The 16,811-nt window shown below is 52.1% G+C and overlaps 1 protein-coding gene across 3 annotated transcripts; it reads left to right on the top strand.

Moving 5' to 3' along the window:
• The first annotated feature begins 1,315 nt into the window (after positions 1-1,315).
• On the top strand, positions 1,316-10,849 carry LOC137167723 (C-type lectin domain family 2 member D-like). Of its 3 annotated transcripts, none has more exons than XM_067570001.1 (8): positions 1,316-1,454; positions 2,691-3,174; positions 3,939-3,961; positions 5,029-5,135; positions 6,143-6,247; positions 7,400-7,527; positions 8,672-8,775; positions 10,455-10,849. In XM_067570001.1, the coding sequence occupies exons 2-8, from the start codon at positions 2,980-2,982 to the stop codon at positions 10,579-10,581; spliced, it is 789 nt and encodes a 262-aa protein (XP_067426102.1). In that variant the 5' UTR covers positions 1,316-1,454; positions 2,691-2,979; the 3' UTR covers positions 10,582-10,849. The 3 variants fall into 3 exon arrangements, with proteins under 3 accessions (XP_067426102.1, XP_067426100.1, XP_067426101.1); XM_067569999.1 differs by having other exon boundaries at positions 7,337-7,527; XM_067570000.1 differs by having other exon boundaries at positions 1,317-1,454; positions 7,340-7,527.
• The last annotated feature ends 5,962 nt before the right edge of the window (positions 10,850-16,811 follow it).

Below are 16,811 nucleotides of genomic sequence, written 5' to 3'. Positions count from 1 at the left end.
CCCTGCTAATTCCCAGGGAGAACCATGCCCGGACATACCCGTGGGGAGCTGGGCCGGAGACAGCCAGGCATTGACGCTGAAAGTCGGCCGGCTTGTCAGCTCCAAGCTGATGGGAGAAGGGTCAGCAGAGAAACCGTCCACCGGCCTGGAGTGTAAACAATTTCCTGGTCTTCTGCGGACATATCTGTGCTAATAGCCGGGCGCTAATTAAGTAATTAGAACAAGCTGCACAGCTGCAATGGGCTAATGAGTGATGGTATCAAATGCTGCTTATTCCACAACCACTGTAAATCAATCCCCCTGTCACAATTTTTATTTATTTTCCAAAGCTAGGCTTATACAGGAATAAAAACGCCTGCAAAGCTGTAGCGACTGGGGTGCTAATCTGCTCCGGCCTCTCCATGAGGGATAAATATTAGGCCTGGCACCTGTTTTGCTCCATCTGCAAAGATCTACCCAGCTATCATTTCTACTAAAACTCAGGAGATGGTTGTCCATAATCAGTACCAGCCTGAAATTTTCCAACAAGATTGAAATTTTCCCTTGGAAAAGGTTGATGTTCCAAAAAAGGGGATTTATCCATCAGAAAACGGTTCTGAGTTGGAAAATGCCCGACGCCTCTAATTTTTAATGTCCTCCCGCCCCACGCTCTTGGCAGATACGTACACAGCCGGAGAGGTCAAGTTTCACAGCCCGGAGATCACAGCCTGAACATCTAACGTTTCCCTTTCTCGCAGCCCTCTCCTTCCTCACGGCACTTGTGCCTGTCACTCAAGAGAGAACGTGGCTGTGGCCTGGCTGTTTACACCGTTCGGTCAATTTACAAGCTTGTTAACAGTGTTATTGTGAATCGTGTTTATTATAGTAGCGCCAAGGGACCAACAAAGTTCATAGTTCCGTTGTCCCAGGCGCTGCCCAGACACACGGCGAGAGACAGTCTCTGTGTCGAAGGGGTTACTTTCTAAATTGACACTGGTTGTGTGGGAAGAGGTGATAAGGCACAAGCAGAAAAACCGGTGTGGTGGCATGTTAATTGCGTAATGTTTTTTGGGGAGGGTGGAGTTTACTTCGGAGGGGTCAGCTAAATGGATAAACAAGGGCATTGAGAGGGGCAAGGAGGACAGGGCAGGAGAGATATGAGGGGCAGGTGTGGGGTGAGGCTGAGGTGAAGAAACTGTGGGACAGGGCCCAGGGATGGGGCTACAGAAAACAGCCAATCAACCAGGGCTGAGAAAAAGAAATCAACCAACCAAGCCCAGGTAGCTATTTCAGTCTCCCCTTGTGAGCCCCCTGATCAGTTTCACGGCTTCTTTCTGAACTCCCTGAAGCTGGTCAGTCTCTTCCTAGCCACCTGCTCTTCAACAGAGGTCTTCCAGTGGCGCTGAGCACACGGTCCAGGTGAAGCCAGCTCAGAGCCAGGCAGAGACTTGCTACAACCAAAGACCATATTCCAGGTATGGTAACGCCCAACTAGGCTGAGCTTCCCCAGAAAGCAGGCTGCACACACAAATGTGTGAAGAAATTCTCATTCCCCCCAAGCCTTTATAAAGTTACTGCGATAAACTTTCATCCAGCCTACCAGCCTTTTTTTTTTTTTTTTAAAGCTTTGATTATTTTTCTGATCAAACTTCCCGGGAACTGTATTTAATTCATGTGCTAGGACGCGTGAGTGCACAGAATTACAGTGACGTCGATCTGCTTATTTCTAACTAAGTCCTTCTGATAACGTTAGGGTGTTTTGTAGCAACTTGATTAACCTCACAGAAGTCAGTGAGATTTCTCACATGAGTAAAGCGACTGAAGTGGCCGTGGGATCAGAGCTGTAGAGAGAGAAAAAGTACGTTTCTCTGCTTTTATTCCCCAGAACCATCTCTCCGCACTTGACAGCACGTGGCGTATAGTCTCTTTCACAGTTTCTCCCCTATAGTTTGTCAGTTTCCTGCGTTTGGGCAGGTTTTTCACAGAGCAATCAGGCAGGAGAAAATCCTTTCAAGATAGTAAAAGGGTGATTGTAAAACTATAAATAGCAGGACATCTCAGCGGCAGAAGCAAGGAGCAGAGATTGCTGTTAACCCCTGTTTTGAAACAGACTCGATTTCAAGTTAGGCCTAAATGAACAAACACGCCTATAGTCCCATCTAGACAGAGAGCTGTTGGGAACCGAACAGTCAAGAAGTGCATAGTGCAAATTGCCTAACGCTTGCCCTAATGATCCTCTATTTCCAGTTCTTTATAACTCCGCCTGTTTGTTCCTGAAATCAATGCCCCAGCATGGATTCAGTGTTTGGTTGGTTTGTTTCATTTTCTAAGTTTCAGCCAAACCGGTGCAGCCATTTCTCAGAACAAGAATAGCAAAGAATGCCAAATGTCAACGATTTTCCCCCCTCGCTTTCTGTTTTGAAGAGCTCCACCATCTCTGCGGGTCGGAACAGGAACTTCATGATCTGGCACGGGGCAGCTCTGAGATCCGGCCTTTCGCTTGCGCTGTGAAAATCCCTTCACACGCAGGCACGTTATGACCCAGCGGTGCAGAAAGGCACCGTTTGCAGGTGGTGATTATTGTCGAACGTTCCCACTGTATTGACACATAGAGGTAGAGAAATATCAGTGCCATGGTAGCTAGGGGAATATCTCTGTCCTCCTACCCTCAATTTATTCCACCTTCTCTTTCCGTCTCTTCCTTTCCAAAGTGACCCTATAGGCTCAAGTCAGGAAATAAACTGATGCACACAAAAAATAACCCCAGGAGGCAAGTGTGAGCTTCACAGGAGACATGGAGGACGCAAATTCCGGGGTCTTGTTCCTTGTTCTGTCTGCCTGGAGCGCTGTCAAGATCCAGTGATCAGACACTGCGGACACAGCTTGTGCCAGGCCTGCATCAACCGGTCCTGCAGAGACGTGACCGAGAAAATCACCTGCCCTTGGTGCAAAGGAGATTTTCTGGAGGGAAAATCCGGCTCTGACAACCTAACCTGGAAGATGGAAGAAATAGACAAGCAGTTCCTCGGAGAGCCAAGTTTGTGGCCAGATAGTGTGTGCGCGAACCACAAAGAAGAGCTAAAACTCTTCTGTGTAGAGGATCAAACCTTCATTTGCATTGTCTGCAGGGATACGTGGAATCATAAATCACACACGGTGATTCCCAGAGAGGAGGCTGAAGCCAACATAAGCCAGGTAGGAAATTGTGCTAATTCTGTAATTATTCTGTGTATTACAGCAGCTCCTCGGAGAACCCCTTTTCTGGGAGATGCAGCCACACGACGAGAGACAATCCTTGCCCCGAACAGCCTGTAGTATAAATAGACACGGCAGACAAGAGAAAGCTCCTCAGAGCAGATTGAAATTTTTTTTAAACAAAATCTTTTCTTTTTTTTTTTTAAAAAAGGGTGGAAAAAAAGGCCAATTTTCTAAATGCAAATTTTTGGATTTAAAAAAAAACGTGCAGTGAAACTAGGATAAAAATTGAATCTCCTCCCCCGCTTCACCATTGCGCTTGGGAGAATGACCTGATTAAGTGTAATATGCTTGTAAAGTGCGTGTTGCATCGCTCTCTAGTGGCTGGTCCACAGAGAGGATAACAGCCTACTACCTCCGCCAGCTCATGCAGTTACCCCTCTATCCCAAGTTGTCCAGGTGACCGCCTGAGTGAAGAGCTCCGAATTTGGGGCTAACCGAAATAAATGTTTAATATCAGCAACAAACACACTTGAACTATCACTCCGCCTGCGCCCTCTCCTGCACCCGCCATTCATCGCCAGATTCCAAGAGTTGGAATCCCAAAACACCAAGGCGTCCAAACACAGACACCCAGCCTGTGGGGTGATACACAGCGGAGGTCGCCCAGGTACAGGCACCTTCCTGCTGTGAGCAGCATCTCGCTGCTGGAGGAGATCTGGCGTACGGAACACAGATTAAGTTTCCTTTGCTTTCTTTTCTAGGACATCGGGCGTGTCTTGGCCAGGTAAGCGGCTCCTGCTAATTGCTGTCCCTGGAGCTTTGTTATGCTGGGGAGGGGTCTGGGAAATAAGCTAGGTCCTTAACAGTCCGTCTACCCTGACAACCCAGTGCAACCTCACAGGGGTTCCCCTTTTACCTGGGTAATATCCAGGGCCTTAGGAGCGGAAATTCATGACACAAATCAGATCTGTTCTCAGCCCAATCTTATTTACTTACATTAAAAGGTCCACCCAGTCCTGGTTTCCTGGTCACTGTAGAAACCAACAGCAGCTGGCCCTCTCCTTTCTCAGAAATCCCCCGTCTGCCCCTGCAGTGGGCTGTACGCCCCAGAAGCCCCATCTCTCTGCTTCCCCTGGCTTTCAGCCTCCAAGACACACAGGCTGCAACCAGCCTCCTCGCCCCGGCGTCCGCAAGCCCTCAGCCCGCATGGCTTAGCAATGCTGGCGTGAGGGATCAGGGCTCTTGAACCCAGGTCCACAGTCAGTCCTCTGACTGCAGCCACCACGCAGCTGCTTGCTGGCACCAGCAAGGAAGGTGGGCTGGCGGACCCTAGTTCGCCAGAGGTCCCACCCACAAAGATCCTGATTGGAGGAGATGTCCTGCCTCTCCAATTGGCTCAGATTTGCTATTTAAGCCAGAAGGAAGCACAAGATGTTGTCTGAACAGCGAAGTGAATCAGGTGCTGGCTGCTACATTGGACCCTGCCTTGATACAGAACCCTATTTCTGTGCCCCACTCCTGGCGTCTGGCTCTAACCCCTGGCTCCTGCTCTGACCCCTAGGCCTGACTACAACAGTCACGTGCCTTGGGCGGTCCCTCCATTGTTTGTAGCTCTCCTTCCTCCACACAGGAGCTTAATTGCTCCTTCTGATCCTAAAAGAGGGTCCTTGGCCCCCCACTGGCTCTGACGAGGCCATCGATTGACTTTGGATGAAAGATTCATTTGATGGCACCCAGCAGCAAGTAAATAATTCCCCACTTGCTCTGTCCCCATTCTCCCATCCCTTCCCTGTGCTGTGCGGGTCGACAGAACATTCAGGTGTCCTCAATGTCATGTTGTGGTTTTTGTAGCCAGGAGAGGTTTCCAAAATCAGAGCCGACTTCTGCTCTTACCGGAGACATACATATGGTGGAGCTGGCAAAGCAGGCGGCAGACAATGACCCGGCTGGACTCAAAGGTAAAGGAAAATGATCGTATGGGAGGTGGAGGAGGTTTCATCTTAAATACGAGGAATACAGAAATTGAACTGGGGGAGTGGAGGAAAGGAACGCCGCTCGGTTGAATCACCGCTTCCAGGAATAATAATACTTAGCACTTTTCATCGGTAGGTCTCAAAGTTCTTCACAAAGGAGATTGGTACCATTGGCCTATTTTGCAGATGGGGCAACTGAGGCACAGAGGGGCAAAACAATTTGCTCCAGGGAAGCCAGCAGAGCCAGGAATAGAACGCAGGTGTGCTGCGCTCCAGGCCAGTGTGCTATCCCCTGCCACGTTGCCTTCCCCTAAAGCCTCCAGGGTCTGTCTACACTGCAGACTAAGCCAGGGCTCTGACTCAGGTTTGACCCCGAGCCGCCCTTCCATCCACACACAAATCAATCCGATTCGGGTCAGCAAGCACTCAGGACCCAGGTCTAGCACCCTGCTAGAAGAGTGGGTCAGTCAGAGCCCAAGACTCTGGCCCCAGCTCTGTCATTTTGCATCACGGACGCAGCTCAAGCCACAGACCCGAGTGAGAAGGCCTGTGTAGTGCATCAATACAGCTGTGCGACCCGGCTCCAGCAATTGTACACCCAGGTTTACCACGCAGTGAGGACACTAAAGCACGGGCTTGGAAACACTGATCCGCCAGCCCGATCCCACCGCCCTGGGTTTACAATGCAGTGTAGACAAGACACCTGAGACTCTACCCAGGAGTGGTATATTTGCAGTAACTCATGCCACTCCTTCCCTATCCCTGGATGTGTGGGGCTTGCCTTTCCCTGCCATGTTGTCTGATATCTGACGTGACTGGCCGCTGATTTGAGATGGGACCAACGACTGGACTGCCCCGACTGGGCTGCCTTTTAAAGGGCCCTGATTTTCAGAGAAGTGGGCACCCAAAATCACTAGTCACATGGGAAGAGCCAATGAACGGCTTAGTCCCCTAAAGAATTTTACATGGCTTTTCCCCTCCCGCTGCTACAGAGGATCCGTCTTTCTCTAAGATCCAGACGTTTATGGTGTGGATGGTCCTACTCATTTTCCTGATTGCGATCGGAGGATTGAGCGCCACCATATATGTTTTCACACGTGAGTGGAAAGGGCTCGTGCTGACACCGGCTCTGCGACTCGGTGACGCATTCGGTCCTCCCAGTTCTCTTTTCCTTTTCCCAATCAAGTCCGGATCCTGGGCCCCTTTGAGCTACTCAAGGATGGAAACTGACATCTCCCTTGCTAGGAATTCCCCTTCTGTAGCAGGAGATTCCCACTAGCATAGACAACCTTAGCATAGGGAATGTCATGATAGATGGACTCACTGTCTGTCTTAAACAAGAGGGGATTATAAAAGAAAACAGATGCAAACTAGAGCCCCAAACAAGCAGGTTTCTACACAGCTCACTCTCCAACTTTGCCTCTCTTGTTGACCAGGGACTAGAGTGATCAGATAGCAAGTGTGAAAAATCAGGGCAGGGGGTGGGGGGTGATAGGCGCCTATATAAGACAAAGCCCTGAACATCGGGACTCTCTCTATAAAATCAGGACATTGAGTCACCCTATCAGGGACCCTCATCCTGTCTGTGACTCTGTGCAGATCACACAGTGGCTGAATGAGACACTGCATGTCAAGACGTCATTCCAGGGAACATGTGGAGGCCAGGCAGGAACTCCAGCTGGACTTCATCTCCCAGAGTGCACCACAGCCAAGGAGTGCCATGATGCACTCCCTTCACTAAGAGGGTAGGCCATGATGCATCATGGGAAATGGCATCTGATTAGGGAGCCAGGCCTATAGGAGAGAATAGAGGCATCAGGCACCAAGACTATAGTTCCCATGGGGCACTGCGGTGGCATTTCCAGCTTGAAATATTCGGGTTTTCAGAAACAATGTTTCAATTTTTTTTTCCCCTGCAAACTCAAAATTTTCCCCAGAAAGAAAACTTTTTATTCTCATAGAATCATAGAGTTGGAAGGGACCTCAGGAGGTATCTAGTCCAACCCCTGCTCAAAGCAGGACTAACCTCAGCTAAATCATCCACATTTTTAGCTCAGAGGAAAAAACCCTCTCCAGCTCTAGGCAGCTGCGTTAATTGTCACTGTCTCACTCTGCGCAGCATGGGTGAGTTCTCAGCTGGCGTAACGTGTCCCGTGCCGGGCACCTCACTTCTCCTTGTGCATTAGCAGGGGCGGCGATCAAACCTGATGTGACTGATCTGAGACCATCTGCTCTCCCTTGCTGTCCAGAAGGCTGGATCGGCGCTCTAGGCAGCTGCTACTATTTTTCTGAAGACGAAGGGAACTGGAAGTCTGGCCAGAAATACTGCTCATCCCGGGCTGCCTCGCTGGCTGTGAACAGTAGCTTAGAGGCTCTGGTAAGACAGAGCCATCGATTCCTTGTAATGGCAATAAACTGGGCTGGGCGCGGCTGTTGGCATTAGATAGGAAAAAAATAATACCGTCCAGAGCTCCGCCCACAACACAAGCTCCGCCCACTCATGGCCGCCCCCTGTTCAAAAAATGACTTTGCCGCACCCCTCCACCCACGAAAAAATGAGATTTGGCTTAAAATCATGATGTTTAGCGATGCTAACCTTGGGGGTTCTTTTGTGCACCCAGGTCACATTTCGCAGCTGTCCTCTGCGAGCACGGAGCTAGAAATGTTTTAAATGTTTAGTGGAAAGCTGAGATTCGTATGTATTCCCATGACTCAGGGAGCTTCAGGACTAAACGCCGAGTCTAATGATAAAATGATAAGAGAGGGAAACCCCAAGTAGTGTTGTCGTTAGGGTTCAGATTTAACACCCAGTGGAGATGGGTGGAACACGTGCCATCTGTCAGAGTGATTGGCTTGGGCTGTCTGCAGACTCAGGCAGCGCCGTCTCATTGGCTACAGATGGGATCATTTCCCTCCTCTCAGACCAATTGTCCCAGGCTCTCTGCAGACTCAGGCAGGCGCGGCTGTGTCACACTCAGTTCTCGTTTTGAACCATCAGGGGTGGAGCATCTTCGTTATTAGTTCTATTTTAAGAGGCCTGGAGGCCGCAGTCCAGGATCGGGGCCGTGTACAGATGTGTAACACAGAACCCATCTGTTCCCCCACAGAGTTTGTAATCAGAGGTTTGGGGGTACAAAATAGCAGCCACCCATGCCAGGTGCAGGCTCAGCGACCCAATTCCAGGCACAGAACTGCGATCCGTAGCTAACATCCATCCCTAATACAATTTACATAGGTCAGCCCGGAGTGGAAAGCGGGTGAGATGCAGCTAGCCCAGGTTGGTTTCCGCGCGTGGTTAGGACACTAACATTGCACTTTGGAGACCTTGGTTCAATTCCCAGCTCTTCCAGAGACCCTTGTGGTCACCAAGAGAGTATGGAGGTGCCCGAGTGACCTGGTGGCCTCCCTTAACACCTTCCAGCATAACGTTAGGTTAGATCCCGTGGCCGAATATGCACCATAAACAACCAGAGGGGGAGAGGAATCCGTATGACGTGTGATTTCCCTTTGCTTTTATTTAGAATACCGCAAAGCACCACAAAGGCCCCTCCAATCACTGGGTTGGACTCTTACGGGAACCAGGCCAGCCCTGGAGATGGGTGGATGGCACCGCATTCAACCACCTGTGAGTACCCTTCTTTCCCACTGCACATGGGGGGGCAGGATTGAGGGGATCACACCACAATATAGGGCAACGATAGCCAGAGCCCCACCCACTGCTTGGGAGCCTTAGGGAAACCCCCTTCCCTGGGAGGCAGCAGCTCCCCTGTCCCCAGAAGTGGTAGCAGGGGCCTGTCTACTTTCAGAGAAGTACTGGTGGAAGCGGTGGGATCCGTCAATACCTTGCCCAACAGCTGGGCCTACTGCTTTCCCTTTCTCCTGCCCCACAGCGCCCCCTGCTGTGGTGGGGTTGGCATGGATAGTATGTACTAGCAGGGGTCCAACACTGTCTGTCATCCACACCATAAGCCATGGCTGGAATTGTACAGCAGCAAGCAGGGTCATTACGGCTGACGTCATTCCAAAAGCACTCCATAAGCGAGATACCAGTATCTAAGTGTGCATATTGGGGCTGGCCAGGCCTTTCCCAATGCAACGTTTTTCCATCACACAACGCTAGCTCCTAGAACGGGAAACCGTTAGCAAGAAACGTGTCAGTTTCAACAAGATTTCGTTGTGAAAGGGAAATGGAAGAAAAAGTGTTTTGGACCTTTACCGAAGGGAATGGTTTGATTTTTCCATTTCAAGATGTCACTTCAGTTCAATTGTTTTTAAAACTGTGTATAATACAATTGGTTAAAAAGTCCAAATCGGAACGAAATGTTTCAGTTGACCCGAAATGACGACCAAAACTCAGAATTTTTTTTTTTTTTTTGTAGGACATTTCTTTTTGTTTCATTCCATTTTTGGCAGAGGAAACATTTAAACGCACAGATTTTTCCCATGAATTGAAAAAACCTATTTCCCGTCAAACTGTCGTGTATGGAGATGACTCATATAAAGAGCACCATCTGGTAGCACATAAGAATATGTTACACTGTTCACATAGCCCAAGCTTACTCTGAGTCGCTCTATGCCCCCCTCTAGTGGTTGGAACAAATAGGGGAATTATGAGTCTTCTACAGCCTTTAAACTAACTAATCTTTTAGCTCAGGCAGTAGAGGTGCCTGCAATTAGACACAGAGCGCCCAGATTCAATCCCCCTTCCTGACAACCCACCCACGGATGTGAACTTATATTCACAAATTTGTAGGACCAATAATGTTACTGTCATCCTGCACTGCAAACAGCTTCCAGACAGCCTGGCTCTTAACATGGTGCCAGTAGTGGGAGCATTTTAATTCTTTGGGAACCACTGGATGGAAGCGCCGTGCCGCTTCCACAAAGGCCATGAGGAAGATTCGTGCACTCGGAGCCTACGTTGGGTGTAGCAACCTGGAAGGCGTTTGACCTGGAGGGAGGGGCTCAGGTTGCAGGAGGGAAGAGATTGGAGGAAACACCGCCAGGCAGTCGGTCTGCGTGCGCGTGGCTAGAACGTTAGCTGCAGCTGTAGCACCTCTGTCGATGGTTCTCTTAACGAAGAGCCAGTTTAGTTTGGGAACATGGACCGCTGGCTCCGGTGACCTGCGCCGGCATAATACAGGGCAGCTACCTCAGCACGACGATCCTTACTGCCCTGTTAAAACATGAGCCTGACCCCCTAGTTTGTCCGTCTTTAGCTCCCGGCCGTTTGTTCTCAGTATGCCTTTTTCCGCTGGGCTAACCAGGGCTCTCGTGGTTTCATCCTTTTCCTCTCCATTGCAGCTTTGAGGTGAGCGGAGCAGGACTCTGCGCCTACCTGGACAACGGCGTTGTGAGCAGCGCAGGGTGTGACACGGAGCGGAAGTGGGCATGCAGCAAGCCGGACGGACGGACGGGAGGGCAGTGTTAAGAGCACCCAAACTTGCAGGCTGATGCTACATTTCAGGAGTGTAGCTGTCCGCTCTGTGCCGGATGCAAGTGACGCGCTTCGCAAACCGTTGGACGAGAAGGAATTCTGTCCCTTCGCCCAAAGCTGTGCTTGGCTCTGCAGATCAGTTGGGCTGGGCTGGCGTAGGAGGCGGCAGCTAGGATGATTCCTCTGTCCTCACATGGCAGGTGGTGTCTGGAGCACTGGCTACCGCGCAATAAATTGCTGACCCGAAATCGGCGTGTTTGAAACAGGCGCTGTATTGTGGTATCCTGACCTTTCACACCTTCCTAATACGTCTTCCCGTGGGAGCTTTTATGGTCTAACCTCTGGACAGTCGTGGAGGAATGGGAAGGGGAAAATGGGGCATGTTTAGAGGACAATACTTTTGCTGGGCATCAAAATTCTTAGTCTGACACTTAACACGTTCCAAGAGATACCTACGCTGGCCAGGATCCCTGGCTGGACTACATCTCCCATGATGCACCATGGTCTCGCTGGGTGAGGGGAGGTGGTGCATCATGGGAGACCCTGCCCACAGAGCTTCCTGGAAGTTGTAGTTCAGATACCATCTGCTCCTATTCACCTCTATAGGCCAGGCTCCCTGGCTGGATTACATCTCCCATGATGCACTATGGTCTCTCCTCTGGGTGAGGGGAAGTGGTGCATCATGGGAGTCCCAGCTCACGGTTCTTCCTGGAAGTTGCCAGATCCCAAAGTAACATAAACTCCTGGCTCCTACTTGAGCTGCCCCAATTTATGCACCCGCAGATCACATGAGCTCTTTCAGCCATAACATCGCACTGGGAGCTCACGCACAGTTGATTATTACCCCCATGACTCCCAAATCTTTTTCAGAGTCACAGCTTCCATCCCTCCCTCCACCTATAGACACCCACGTATCCTTCCGTCCATCCATCCATCTCTGCACCCACCATTCCTCTGGGATCAGCGTCTGCACCGGGTGAAAAGGGCCAGAAGGTCTCAGGTACATCTGACACAGCTCCCCCTCTCCCCCCAATCTCCCACCAGTGACAGCCCACGGCTCTGGGGGTCGGAGCAGCTGGGCACGGCCAGGTGAGATTTCAATGTGCGCTGCTGGCTGGCACTGGGCTGAGAGATTGTCTGGGCAGGGCTGGGAGATAGTTACATGAAGAAAATAGGTGTTTGGGCAAACCTGGGGAGGGGGTGGTTGGATGTGTGTGGGGTGGGTCGCAAGGCAAAGGGAGAAGGGGTATCTATGTGACTAATGGGGGGCAGAGTATCACCCTCAAACTCAGACATAGTCACAGCACAAACCTAATTCCCACCACTAGGGGGCAGTGCTCACACAGACACACACACACACACCAGATCTCTATGCCCAGCAGCAGGGGGCTGTGCTGCTCGCTCAAGCCACAGCACAGCTGCACAACTGGGCCCTGGCTTATTTTCACTCTAGCTCAGACTCTCTGGGCCTGCCCCATGGGTGAGGGGCCGGGGTGCGTCTGTGGCGGATGGGAGAATCCAGCACAGGGTTTTTGAACCCCGGCCAGCCCCTTCTCCCTTGGAACGTCCCTCCTGGAAGCAGAGAGCAGAGATGGACGAGGACTGGCCTCCCACCCTCCCGCTGGCCTGGTCCTTCCCAAAGGACACTGGGTATCATTGCACCCTGCACAGCCCCCTGGGTGCTGCTGTGTGGCTAGAACGTGCTGCCCCACCCCAGAGCTGGCTGCATCTGAGGAGCCATCCCCATGTGGCCCTGCTGTGTGCCATTCTCCAGCTGCCCTTCCCCAGAAGTGGCTGCATCTCAGCACCAGACAAGCCATCCCCGAATGGTGTTGCCGTGTGGCCGTTCCCCAGCTGCCCCACCCCAGAGCTGGCTGCATGGTCCCAGCTAGTGCTTTGCGATCTATTGGTTTATTCCCACCGACGGGAGCCCCTTTCCCCCTGGCGCAGTCACACAAAAACGTGCGTCACAGGGGACGTCAGAGACGTTCAGTCCCAGCCGGCCAGTCCTAGAACAATCAGCCACCAGGGCAACCTCTGGTTAATAACAGCCCGGAGCTGATCCCCCCCCCCGCCTCCCCTAACCCAGGGAGCTATTAATGAGTGACTGGGCCCCATTCTCCCTGCAGAGAATTAATTAATGGCCTGGACAGGGCAAGGGGTGATTGGGCAGGAAAGAAGCAGGGGGGAGGGGGAGGCTGGTTGTATCTAGTGTCAGCCTGTGACATCCACCCCTCCACACATACAGGGTCCCTCCCTGCCCTCTGAGCCAGCCAGTCCCCCCGCTGTGGGGCCGAATGGGAGCCAGCACACCCCAGAGGGGAAAGGCCCCATGCCTAACAGGCTGGGGGTTGATGCTTAGTGGTCCCAGGCCTGCAAATGGTCCCTTCCCCCTGCCTTCCCGACACACACATGCCCCGCAGCCGGCTGCCGGGATGGGCCTGCCCCGGTCCCGGCAGGGAAAGGACGAGATGTCGACACAGAGCTCGCTCATCCGTGGCCTGCATGACCCTCCCCGCGCTCATGCTGACTCACTGGTCACAGCTGAATCGGCCACCACGGGGACTCTGGCTACCAGAGAGGGCTGGGTTTGGGGCCGGGGAGATAACATGAAGCTAGACAGACAGACAGACAGATCGATGATTAGAACAGCCAGTTTGGGTCAGACCAGTGGTCCGTCCAGCCCAGTATCCTGTCTCCGAGAGCGGTCAAATTTATACTTTTGGCCTTCACAACACCCCCTGGCGACGAGTTCCCCAGGTTGACTGTGTTGTGTTGTGTGATGAAACACATCCTTTTGTTCTCTTTAAACCTGCTGCCTGTTCATTTCATCAGGTGAGCCCCGGTTCGCGTGTTACGTGAAGGGGTAAATAACACTTCCTGATTGACTTTCTCCACACCAGTCATCATCTTACAGACCTCGCTCACCTTCCCCCTTCTTTGTCTCTTTTCCAAGCTGAAAAGTCCAGTTTTATTCATCTCTCCTCAAACGGATGTGGGCGTTTATTTATACAGTGGTATTATGATCTTTTCTGTCTTATTATCTCTCGCTTTCCTAACGATTCCCAAGAAACCCTGTTAGCTTTTTTGCCTGCCACTGCACATTGAGTGGGTGTTGTCAGAGACCGATCCACAGCGACTCCAAGATCTCTTTCTGGAGTGTAATAGCTCATTCAGACCCCATCCTTATATATGTATAACTGGGATTCTGTTTTCCAATGTGCATTACTTTGCATTTATCAACACTGAATTTCACCTGTTATTTTGTTGCCCTATCACCTGGTTTTGTGAGATCCCTTCATAACTCTTCGCAATCTGCTTTGGACTTAACCATCTCAAGTAGTTTTTGCAAATTTCGCCATCTTCTCACCAGATCATTGATGAATATGTTGAACAGCGCTGGTCCCAGTACTGAGCCCGGGGGGACACCGCTATTTACCTCTCTCCATTCTGAAAACTGACCATTTATTCCTACCCTTTGTTTCCTATCTTTTAACCAGTTACTGATCCAGGAGAGGACCTTCCCTCTTATCCCATGACTGCTTACTTTTGCTTATGAGCCTTTAGTGAGGGACCTTGGCAAAGGCTTTCTGAAAATCTAAGTACACCATAGCCACTGGATCACCCTTGTCCACATGTTTGTTGACACTCTCAAAGAATTCTAGTAGATTAGTGAGACGTGATTTCCCTTTACAAAAGCCATGTTGTCGCTTCCCCGACATTTTGTTCATCTATGTGTCTGCTAAAACTGTTCTTTACTATAGTTTCAACCAATTTTCCTGGTACTGAAGTCAGGCTTACTGGCCTGTAATTGCTGGGATCGCCTCTGGAGCCTTCTTCAAAAATTGGCAGCATCTGGTTCAGAAGCTGATTTAAATGATAGGTTACATGATACCACAGTGAGTAGTTCTGCAATTGAACATTTGAGTTCCTTCCAAACTCTTGGGTGGATACCGTCTGGTCCTGGTGACTTATTACTGGTTAATTTACCAGTTTGTTCCAAATCCTCCTCCATCAGCACCTCAACCTGGGGCAGCTCCTCAGATTTGTCACCTACAAAGAATGGCTCAGGTCTGCGACTCTCCCTGACGTCCTCTGCCGTGAAGACCGATGCAGAGAACTCATTTAGCTTCTTCAGAAAGGCCTTGTCTTCCTTTAGCACCTCGATCATCCAGTGGCCCCACCAATTATTTGGCAGACATCCTGCTTCTGATGGACTTCCCCCCCAAAAATGTTGCTGTTAGTTTTTCTGTCTTTGCCTAATTGCTCTTCAAATTCCCTTTTTTAGCCTGCCTGATTATATTTTTACACTTGAAATAGATAGATAGATAGATAGATTGTATGGGGATGGACAGACAGATAGATGGCAGCGTATGGGGCTGGACAGCTAGACGGACAGCCAGGGCTGGTGCTGGCATTTCCCGCGTGGTTCTTTGCTGTGTTCTTTTCCCCGGCCTGGAAGGTTTCCCTCTCTCCGGCACTACACAGGAGACCCAGCCTATCCCTTCCTCCAGCCGCGTGTCCATGAATGCCGGGCTCACTGGCTGTCTCCGTGCTCGGTGTGAACGGAGGCCCAGGAGTGGGGGGGACTGGATCATTAAATACCGCAGGGGCCCCCATCTTGGACAGGGTCCATGCAGCGCCCGGCACAGCGGGACCCTGATCTCAACTGGGGCAGGGACTGTCTGTCGCTGTGTGTCCATGCAGCGCCCGGCACAGCGAGAAGGAAGCAATTCCCCTTCTCACCCGCCCCAAACACACTCAGCGTGTGATGCTGTTTGCACAGCTGTGCTGTGTTGTCCGGCACTCTCCCGCTGTCTTGACTTAGCACGTCTCAGCCCCAAGGGTCAGAGCCTCCGTCTCAGCCCAGACGCCAGCCGAGGGCTGACATCAGCAGGAATCACGTTCCCCTCGCAGCACCCGCTGCTCCCTCCAAGAGCTGGGGAGAGAACCCCGGCGTCCTGGCTCCCAGCCCCCACCTGCTCTAACCCACTGAACCCCACTCCCCTCCCAGAGCAGGGGAGAGAACCCAGGAGTCCTGGCTCCCAGCCCCCACCTGCTCTAACCCACTGCACCCCACTCCCCTCCCAGAGCAGGGGAGAGAACCCAGGAGTCCTGACTCCCAGCCCCCACCTGCTCTAACCCACTTGACCCCGCAGCCATCCCAGCGTCAGCGCTAGCCCCCAGAGCGGATCACGGAGAGGTCCGGAGGCCGGAAACCAGCGGAAATGAGGGCCATTAAGCACGCTGGGTTTACTCAGCGTCCCAGGAGCACTTGTAACAGCCTGGAGCTGTTGTTTCAAAGTCCTTGGTGCAGCCGGGCCAGCACAGAGACCCTGCGCTCTGCCCGGATCCGGCCTCCGCCGGCTTTGCTAACAAGTGAAATGAGTGTTCAGGCCTCTGGCTACCCAGCGGGACCCATGGATCGCTGAGTTCTGGGTGGGGACTCAAAGGGGGCTGCGGGTTGGGAGTGAGGGGCACCGGCAGGGCTGGAGGGGGCCGGGCCTGTGGGGCGGGGGTGAGGCGAGCAATCTGGAATGGAAATTACTTTTCTTTCTCCCCATCCCCCTCGCTGTCGCCTTCCTGCCCAGAACGATTCCCAGGACGGCAGCTGCTCGAGAAACCAGCTCTGGGCAAATCCACCAGTTGCAGCCGCGTCCCTGGAACCTGGCCCGTGTCCCCAGCCGCTGACCCGGCCCGGCGACCCACGACGCCCCGGCCTGGGGCAGTTCCTGCCAAGCCCCCCCTCGGTTCTTCTCCGTGTCCGCACCCAGCTACAAGACGGGCCCTGCGGCGGCTGCCCCCTGCTCTGCTCGGTGCTGAGACGCGGTGGGGCGCCTTGGTGGGGCAGGGCCTGCGTCACTGCCGGTGGGCTCCCTGCTGGGCTGGGCGGGTGAGACGAGTTTGACTGGGCTCAGTCTGAGAGACGCAAACCTGGCCACACAGACACAATCCCCCATACACGCCACGCCTAACACACACGCACAACCACCCTCACTTAGACACAATACCTCCGTCCCCCGCACACGGTCAGACACACACACACAGCCCCTTCCTCACCCTGGACAAACACACAGCATGCACCCAAACGCATGCACACACAGGCACGGCAACACACCTGTAAACAGCATCACACCCAGCAACACAAACACACACGTGGAAACAGCATCACACCCAGAAACACAAACACACACGTGAAAACAACATCACACCCAGCAACACAA

The sequence above is a fragment of the Emydura macquarii genome, unplaced genomic scaffold (assembly GCF_026122565.2).
Source record: "Emydura macquarii macquarii isolate MOO-44397 ecotype Brisbane River unplaced genomic scaffold, CSIRO-AGI_Emac_v2 contig_2976, whole genome shotgun sequence".
Classification (NCBI taxonomy): domain Eukaryota; kingdom Metazoa; phylum Chordata; order Testudines; family Chelidae; genus Emydura; species Emydura macquarii.
This window is presented reverse-complemented; position numbering and strand designations above follow the sequence as displayed.

What these genes read in the sequence shown, in the direction of transcription:
- LOC137167723 (XM_067569999.1), top strand. Translation starts at nt 2,980, where the DNA reads ATGGAAGAAATAGACAAGCAGTTCCTCGGAGAGCCAAGTTTGTGGCCA. An exon ending in ATCGGGCGTGTCTTGGCCAG is followed by an intron (nt 3,962 to 5,028) that starts GTAAGCGGCTCC and finishes TGGTTTTTGTAG; the next exon opens with CCAGGAGAGGTTTCCAAAAT. An exon ending in GGCACCGCATTCAACCACCT is followed by an intron (nt 8,776 to 10,454) that starts GTGAGTACCCTT and finishes TCTCCATTGCAG; the next exon opens with CTTTGAGGTGAGCGGAGCAG.